Source organism: Ricinus communis, chromosome 7 (genome assembly GCF_019578655.1).
Source record: "Ricinus communis isolate WT05 ecotype wild-type chromosome 7, ASM1957865v1, whole genome shotgun sequence".
Classification (NCBI taxonomy): Eukaryota; Viridiplantae; Streptophyta; class Magnoliopsida; order Malpighiales; family Euphorbiaceae; genus Ricinus; species Ricinus communis.
Window position 1 is genome coordinate 5,144,202 of NC_063262.1, and position 9,788 is coordinate 5,153,989.

Sequence of the window (9,788 nt, forward strand, 5' to 3'; positions counted from 1 at the left end):
TTCAAAATTAGAGGATCACACAGCAAAAGTTTTCTAAGATTTCCACCACTGTGTTTCTACCCAAGCCCAGACATTGACTTCTAAGTGCTAAGACTTTGGCAAATGAAAATAAAAAAAAAAAAAAAAACTAAGAACTGAAATTGAAGAAATTACTTTGTTTTCATATGGTTTTATTAGTTATTTTTAAATTAATTTAAGATAAAAATTTATTCAAATTAATATATATATTACAAAATTAAACATTTAAATGGTATATTTTTTTTTTTTGAGTTATAAATAAAGATATAATAAAATTAAAATTTTATTATAATTAAGATATGCACTCACCATTAAATTAATGTTAGTGACAATTCATAATGTTTTTTTTTTAGTAGTGCATATATAGTAAATTCTTTTTATAGTCATACATTTGAGATGAAATAAAATTTATGATTATAAGAAAGTTATTACATATTGAATATTAATTTTTTTTTTAGTCTTAATACTTAATTTTATTGGTGAAATGATATAAACTAGAAATAACATAAATAAATATTATATTATATTATATAAATAAGATTGATAATACTATAGTAAAATAAAATATAGCATAATATATATTTTTTAAAGTTATATATATTAGTATTAATATATGGAAGAATATATTCTTAAAAAAAAAAACTTTAAAAATTTATAATTTATTACAATTAAAATTTTATTTTTATTTATAATTGACTCAATTTAAAATTAGATTTTTTTATTATTATATAAAATATTACTATAAAAAGATTTTACTGCATAATTTGTTTCAGAGAATCTCCTCATGTTACACTCTTAGGTAGAAAAACAGGGAAAACAAATGTTGCCTTTGTAAAGAATAGTTAATGTCCACGAAACTTCTATCATTTCTTCTACAAATGTTTTTCTGATAGTATATGTTGTCCTTTAGGAGCTCAAAAGGCCAAGGTAGCCATGAAGGACCTCCCTCTACGGCAATGCCGCCTTTTCCTGTTAAAAATCCAAATATATTGTAACAAAAAGAAAAACAAGAAAGAGAAAAGAAAAGAATGATATGGCTAATTAAAAAAGAACTTAAGATACTTTTTGATATTTTATTTCATTTTTTTGGCATTGTATTATACAATGCTTCTAAATAATTATAAATGGCAATTTATAATATATTTTGGATCGCCGAGGTAATTTGATTTTAATAAGAAAGAGTTAAATAAGAGTTAAATTTTTTGAAATAAATTTAATAATTAATTCAGTATCTTTCATAATATGAAATATATAGTATCGGCTATTCAAATTCGCTAATAATGTTAATATTATTAGTACATCATTATTTATATAATGATTTAATAATATATATTAGTATTTTATCATATTAAATTTATAATTTATCGTCGTTTTCTAAATTATGAAGGTTGATAGCAAAATTTCAAGAACTAGTAGCATCACTTATTAAGATTTATGAAACAAGTAATTAATTGGAGTTAATGGATACTGTATCTCTCATTCCTTTTCTTTATGTAATTATTAGGGAATTTTATGATTATATTTTTTTTTAATTGTGTGGAGTATGTATTTTTGTATATATAATTACTGTGAAAATTCTAATTCTTTTAATTGTTTTAGCTACATAGGTGGAAATTTTTAGTAAAGTATTTATATAATTATACTCATTTATATAACATTTAAAGTTATAAAAGTACACCATAATAAATGGATTCGGACAGCTATGGATAACCCGAAGATAATATTAATAAAATCTAGTATAAATATTTTTAAATAGATATAAAAATATGGAAAATAGAATTTGAGATGAATATAGATATTTTTAAATAAGTATAAAACTAAGATAAACAGTAACAAGCTAAATGGATATGGACGCGAACAGTGGTAAATAGAAGAATATTTGACTCTGTTGTCATTTTAAGTATAATAACAGAGAGTACTTAAATAACTAATTAAATATTTATAAAGCAATTAAAGCAATGAATTATTGTACTATCATTATTCTTTTAAATGTTAATTTTTTTTATAATTTGGACAGTTACTAAAAGTCATCAAATTTACAATTGTCCTTTTATGTACTTTTTACAGCTTTCTCCTCACGTTAGGCTAACCTCTTTTGTCACTTCCAAGAAAAACTGAACTGAACCAACTCCCTGTCTCCACACACACACAAATTATCGAACACCGAAAATATGCTTTGCTATGTGGATCGAAATACAAACACAAAACTTTGCCACTAAATCTGTACCTTAATTTATGTATTATATATATAAATATATTTTCTTAAAGACGGCAAATAAAGCATACAATAAAATCTCATAAATGCACATAACAAATGGTACCCAATAAGAATTGATCATTTTTCCTGCAGTAGGGCCTCTGTACAGCTAAAATTTTGAAGGACAGGACCAGAACAGGGAAGCACCAAAAGCCGTGTTTGAATGTACTGATAAAAGGACATCATTACTCTGGTGCGTACCAAATTGTCGAGTTTTCTGCACCAAGCAATAAAGCTTACGCCCAAAAGAATAATAAAATCTTTATTTAATTTAAGTATATATTCTCTATTTATATATAAAATTTAAAATAATAATATAATTATTTATTTTAGATAATTAATTATATGTTAATTATTTTGGTATTTGAAATATAAAATATTTTTATTTGCTGGAATGTATATAATAATAATAATAATAATATAAACGCCATTTGCTGTGCCCACTTTGTGGGCATGAAACCAACTTTTCCAACTCGCTGGACTTGCATTCACACTCGCACACTTTCTCGTTTAGACATTTTCTGACCAATAAATAAGCGTTCATGCTACGGCGAGTATATGATCGCACTTTTTATGTATGTTCTGTTTTATAAATTCAAACATTTCGATTTGTGTCGGTTAAAGAAAATGACAGGACAAAAGAAATATATAGTTATTTGCTATGAAATTTCTAAAATTTATGTTATGATTATGTTAAATAAAAAATTTAAATTTGTTCATTAAATACTAAATTCAATAACATAAGATTATTACAATATCATAAAGAATGAACTACGCCCATTTATCACTTAATCAAATTAACTGAATTTTCTAATATTTTCTTCATTAAGAATTCTCCACCAAAATCATTCAAACACCCAGCAGCAAATGGACCCCACTTTGTTCCGTACAATGGCCCGGACATTAGGCTGTACCTTTCCACGTACTCATCCTTCCATTTTATAAATTGTCCTCCGCACCCTCTCCCTTCCTTCCCATGACCCATCGATTTTACATTCTTCTTCCTCTTTCTCTTCCCCCATTTTTATTTTCTTTTTCTGTTTCTCTAACACATGAGAGGAGGAGCTGGCCCTGGTTCCTCAAGTATTGTTGCTACTGCTAGTGTATGCTTATGGAGAGTCCAGATTATTCACCACCCCACGTGGACGCATCTCGTCCGTCCCTCGGGTTCCCTCTTGGCACTGCCTTACTCTTGATCATCATTTTCACCTTGAGCGGTATTTTCTCTTGCTGCTACCACTGGGATAAGCTCAGATCACTCCGTCGCTCTTTCTCCGACGACCCAGATCCCGAGGCTGACATCGAGGCTTCACCCTCTAAACCTAAGCCTCATAACATGGTAATTGTTACTCTTATTAGTTACTAAAGTTACCATGGTGAATTTAGTTTCTTCTTCTTATCTTTTTCTTTTTTAATCTTTGTTTTACAGGATTTGAAGCAGAATCAAAGCCAAAGCTTTCCAGTACTGATGCCTGGTGATCAGATTCCAAAGTTTATTGCATTGCCATGTCCATGTGAGCCACCACGAGCGGAGAAAGTGGTTCTTAAAGTGCCAAAGCCACCTAAACCGCCGCGATTTCCGGTGCCTTTATATTAGCAAATGCCCAATGGGTACTGCTTATGCGCAGGAGCGTGCTGAATCGTCAGATTGACCCACCATGTTAATGTACATAAAGGGGAATTTATTCAGTTTAATGATTTTATATTTTTTCTTCTGGTTTTTGCTGTTGGGAAAAAAAATGAAAGAAGAAGAAGAAGAAGAGTAGGATTAGCTTAATTATTACCCCATTAGAGAGTAGGTCAATTTGTATACAGTTACTGTTTCTTGTTGTAAGACTCTGAATTTTTCACTACTTGTGTAGTTATTTCCTCATATGGAAAAGATTAAATTTAAAAAAGAAAAAAATTCCAACTATGTTCGTTGAGATTGCAGACCACCATGTTTATTCTTCTAACAGCCCTGTTTTTTCCTTTCCAGAGGAGATTTCTCTGGTTTATTTTGTGTAATCGAATTTGCGTTCTGATTTTACATCAAATTTCTTGTTCAGTATCTTCTACACAGAATTTGTTTGCACTATTTTGAACTGAAATTTTGACAATTGAATTCTGCAGAGTGCAGATTCTGCATACGAAACATGAACTTCCTCTGTTTTCTAATTAGGGGTTAATTCTTAACCATTTTGGATTGGTCAAGGAATTACCAGATCAAAATCCACTAAATAGAGTTTATCTAGATCTTACTAGTGGCCAATGAAATATGGGCATTTTTTGAGTTTGTAATAAACATCAGCCGATTCAGGGCCAGGCCAAATCAAATTAGGTCTCTGTCATAATCAAGCCACAGTCCAGGTTTTTGTTTCATCAAGGACCCAAGGTAACTTAGAAGTCGAGCATTTTAGCTATGATAATGATGGTGGACATCAATTTTTTTTTCTAATTGGGTTGGTATTTTTTGTGCGACTCTTTTGTATGACTCCACAGTCACTTCACTGGTCTTCTACATGACTTCTTAAGTACAAAAGACGAAGGAAAAAGAAAAAGGGTTCAAAAGAACCAGTCTTTTTTCCCTCATTAGCCACTCAAGTATGTGGATGTGGTCTGCCATTGCTTATAATGGCAGTCTTATACAGCCATAATCTTCATTAAAGAAGTTTCCATTTTGGGTTTTGATAAAACATCAGGCTAGATTTTTAATTTTATTCTGTGTCAGGGATATTTGCAAATTAGCATCATTCAGATGGCTGAAGAAGCATTATCTAATTAATAGGGTAGTGCTACTGCTATATGCCAATTTGATAAAAATCTACCAAACTGGTGACTGTTTTCTGTATTCTTCCAATAGGCAGGACCACTCTAACTAGTAGATTACATCTAGAATTTCAACTTTATTACCTGTTGTGCATATTTTAGTAAATCCTCAAAGAAATATCATTTTAGTAGCACCTGCAGGTAGAGGTGAGCAAATCGGAACCGAAAACTGAAATTAAATCGAATTGACCGGTTTGGTTTGGTTTAGTTAATGTTAAATTTGGATTCAGTTTGGTTAATAAGGGATAAATCAAAAGATTTTGGATTTAGTTTGGTTTCTGCTAAAAAAGACTCGCCAACTATAAATACTAAAATATTTAATATATATTTAAGTATTTTTTTATTATTGTTTATGCTGAACAAAGATTTTTTTTTTTTATTATATACATTTGCTCACTCCACCTGCAGTAATTAATATATGGAACCTAATAAAGAAAAAACAGATAATGTAAAAATCAGGCCTCCAAATGCACTAAAACTCAATCAGTCAAACAGGAAAAATAATAAAATAGAAAATAAAAGTAAAATCTTACTGTAAGTATTGGATTCATTGTCCAACAAAACAAAACACAAGGAGGAAGTTGTCTTTGTCATCATTGTTGAGACCACTTGATGCATGAGTATCATTAACCACTTTGTATGTGAATCTGAGCAGCTCTGGAAGATCACAGATTTTTTTATTTATTTATTTATTTTATCTCTGAAGCAGAATGAGAGACGTTAGATTTTTAACATTTAAAATTCTCAAGCTCATGATTGGTTAATCTCCAAATATCTTTTTTATTTTATTATTTTTTTTCTTTGCCACCTCAATTTTGCTTTTAAATAACACTTCACATAAAAAAAAAAAAAAAACCCAATAAAATTGAAATATGAAATATGAAAGGTCAATCTGTATGTCATTTTCCACTTCATGCATTTCTGTCTGGTTCTAATTGTTTTTGTTTATGTTCAGGTATTTCTGTGTTTCTATCTAGCAGGAAGAATATCTGGATTTTTCTAACATGCATAATTCTTAAGGATTGAAATTGATCAAAGTTAAATTCTTATAATAAATTTGAAAATGGTAAAATATATACGAGAATATTTTAGTGCAGCAGTACTCATTATTCAAACATTGGCTCGAGACATTTTTCCTATTTCTTTTCGCAACCGATAATTATCTTTCAGCTAAGTTAATTTTTTCCCATCCTTTGGAATTAAAAAAAGGTTGTATAAAAATATTCATATATTATCCACAGACTAATTAATTCTTCCTCATCTCTTACTCTTAAGAAATAGTTATAATTAAAATATTAAAATAAAAAATAAATGTATAAGTACTCTTTAAAATTGATCAATAATACGGGAAAGAAATATTTAAAAAATGTTAAACATTCTACCGATGTGGTATAAAATATATTTAATATTTTATTAAATAAGTAAGAGACAGTTTTGTAAGAATATTTATACCATATCGGCCGGAAAAAAGATGATATAAATGAATTTGAGTTGGATAACATTACTAAAAGTATTTACATTACTGCATTTAATTAATATATGCAGTAATTATATACCAATCGTACTTAATAAATATAAAGACAGAATTGAAGAAAAATTAAAATCTTATTGGTATTCTAGTATATATGTAAAGAAATTCTTCAAAGAACCTCAAATAACAAGGAGTGGAGGGAGTATATAGCAAGGTTAACACTTTTAAGAAGGTTATTGGAGAAGTTTATTCTTAGATTCTGAGGTTAATGATTGTATTGTATCATATGCGAATTCCAACACCACCCATTTCTTGTTTAAACAAAAATCTAAATAAAATTAAGGAATAATAAAATTTATTAAAATTTAATAATTAAATATTTAAAATTTTTAAAATTATAATTTAATATATGTATTTATTAAAAATTTAATAATAAAGTGTTTAAACTTTTAAAAGTTATAATTTAATAAATAAAATTAAAAATTATTAATATTTAAATATGCGATATATATATATATATATATTATATATATATATATACATACTATTTTATAATTATTTAATTTTTAATGGTAATTATCCAACTTCTTTTATATAGGTTACCGGTTCCGATTTCACAACCATAACTTTTAAAAATTTAAATATTTGATTATCAAATTTTAATAAGTTATACACTATTGTTCCTAAAATTAGATAAAGCATTGCATCTAAATAGAACTAACACCAAGTCCATGGACAGATAGAAGTAAAACATTGCTTCCTGGTGTCTGTCCGTATGCCTAACATGCCATACAAGAATATCCCTAAAGGCAGGCACTGAGTTTTTCTTTTTCTTATATATATATATATATATATCTGTGATTCCATGATCTGATCTTTTATGCAATAGAACTCTAACCAGAGAAATAGAGTGAAAAAAAGAAAGTGTAAAGAAACAGTGAAAGGAAAGGGAAACCACAGGACATGGAGAATTTAAAATTAGTGGGTATTCAAAGAGACATAATGCAGAATGGAGACTAATAAGAGTTTCCAGAAGAGAATGTGACAAGCACAGTTGCTTCCAGGCTCTTTTCATGGCCTAATTTCACTGTTGCAGACATGGGCTCACCTTCCCCAGTACAACATGTTTGTACTCTTTTATCATTCATGTATACTATACTTTATTCTACTTATTTCTCCATCTTGTTTTTTTTATTTTTCTTTTATTTTTCTCCCTTCACCTTGTTGCTAGTGGTGTTCCTATCACTTTCTATCTACTTCTCTATGTCTGCAGGATAGAGTCCTTCATTTACTAAACAACAATTAGGAGAAGTAGAGAGTTCTGCTCTCTGTCTGCAGGGGATTAGGCAGCGTTCGAATAGGCTTCTATTTCTTAAGTATGCGATCTTAACATTACCAATCATTATTTTTTATTTTAAATATATTACTGAGATATATATATATATATATATATATATTAAATTTTAATATATTTATTAATTTAAAATAATTTAGCTATTTATCAATTATAAGATTTAAGTTTAAAACACTTAAATTATACTAGTGAGTAGTGAGGGGTGATCTGATTTATTTGACCATGGACCATCATTATCAATTCAAGTGGGCACCCAATCCTGAACAAGTCCTCTTTCTTTGTATAGAGACAAAATACTGTGTGCTTCCACTCCAGTCCCACACTCTCACGGGTCTCCATCCTTTATCAATTCTGCATTTGAGTTACCAATTGGTTCGTGTTTATAGTTGATTTAGTATTCTACGGATTGCTTTTAATTTCTCCACCTAAAATTAATGGATGAATAAAAGACTTATTATATAATTTTTTAAGAGAATCTATATATTCTTTTTTTGCTAGTTCATCTTTCGTTCCTTTAATCAATGCTTCCCATTAAAAAAACATTTTCATATAAAAAATATTATTTATTTTTATCGATTTCAATTATATAAATTAAAAATAATATCTTCTGACATCTTTTCAAATCCCTGATGATAATTTAGAATTCGTCAATTAGCGGGGATATCATTAAAATCACAAGATTCCATTAAAGGGTGTTTAATTTAAAGAATTATTAGCCCTAAAAATGATCAAAACTTAACAAGGAATGAGGAACATATGGCCGCCATAAGAGCCATGATGGATCAAACTGTTTTCTTCCCTTTGTACTATTCAAAGAAAAATAAAAATTTAAGTGAAAAGTGGGGATCTTTAAACGTACGGATGATAAGCACTCTCGCTGATGGGACCCTTTGGATCACATGGCCAAGGACATTTACTAGTGGCTTCTTAGTGCTCTTATCTCAACAGTGGATCATGATGTAACATGCTATCTTATTTCCTTTTCCTTTGTTTTTATATATCTTTTTTTCTTTTAAAAAAACAAAAAAATTAGGAGCAAGTGTAAACGAAGAAGAGCAGCACATGCACTGCACAGGTTTCTTCAGCCTATCAAATAGATACTAGGACAAATGCTTCAACTGGTCCCTAAGCTTTTTCTGTTTATACTAATAAATCCTTGGAACATTTAATTTTACTCTTTTACTAATTTTTTTATATATATAAAAATGCAAATTATCACAGATGCTAATGGTGCATTTCTCATTTAAAAAAAAAAATTAAAAGTATTATGAAAAGAAAAATATAATCTTTTTCTTTTATTTATTTATTTTTTAATTCCTAAAAGTACCCATATTTTTTCAACAATCAGTCAAAGTCATACATTTGTTTAGTAACAATTCACTAACCAAAACCATATACAATTGCAAAAGAAATTTCCATTTAATTTTAGAAAAATGCATCTAATCCACCTAACAAGAATTCTACCACTAAAATATGAACAATCACAAAATTCTTTTCAAAACATAAGTTGGATACTTAAAGATAGCTAGTCAACAAAAACCAAAACCCTTATTTATTTATTTATTTGCTTTCTACAACAAAAACACCACCACCACATTCTTCTATCCTATGTAGTCGTTTAGCTAGTCAACACTATAATTGAGGAACACAAGAAAATTTAAGTACACCAACAAAGTTGGAGAAGACATACATGATTTGATATTCTTAAAACTCTAGCTTTTTTTTTTATTTTTTATTTTCAAATATTTAATTATATGAGTTGCAATTTTCTCCTTTTGTATTATTATTTACATACATGGCGTTAGTGGATTCAATTTCTGCTGACAGCATCTTCTGAAAAATCCTTAATCAAACTAAAAAATAAATGTTTAAAGGCTCAA

The 9,788-nt window shown here is 28.4% G+C and overlaps 1 protein-coding gene across 1 annotated transcript; it reads left to right on the forward strand.

Moving 5' to 3' along the window:
- The first annotated feature begins 3,225 nt into the window (after window positions 1–3,225).
- Window positions 3,226–4,200, forward strand: LOC8288709 (uncharacterized protein At5g65660). Its single transcript, XM_025159073.2, has 2 exons — window positions 3,226–3,614; window positions 3,705–4,200. The coding sequence occupies exons 1-2, from the start codon at window positions 3,381–3,383 to the stop codon at window positions 3,870–3,872; spliced, it is 402 nt and encodes a 133-aa protein (XP_025014841.2). The 5' UTR covers window positions 3,226–3,380; the 3' UTR covers window positions 3,873–4,200.
- Window positions 4,201–9,788: the final 5,588 nt, after the last annotated feature.

What these genes read in the sequence shown, in the direction of transcription:
- LOC8288709 (XM_025159073.2), top strand. Translation starts at nt 3,381, where the DNA reads ATGCTTATGGAGAGTCCAGATTATTCACCACCCCACGTGGACGCATCT. An exon ending in AACCTAAGCCTCATAACATG is followed by an intron (nt 3,615 to 3,704) that starts GTAATTGTTACT and finishes TTTGTTTTACAG; the next exon opens with GATTTGAAGCAGAATCAAAG.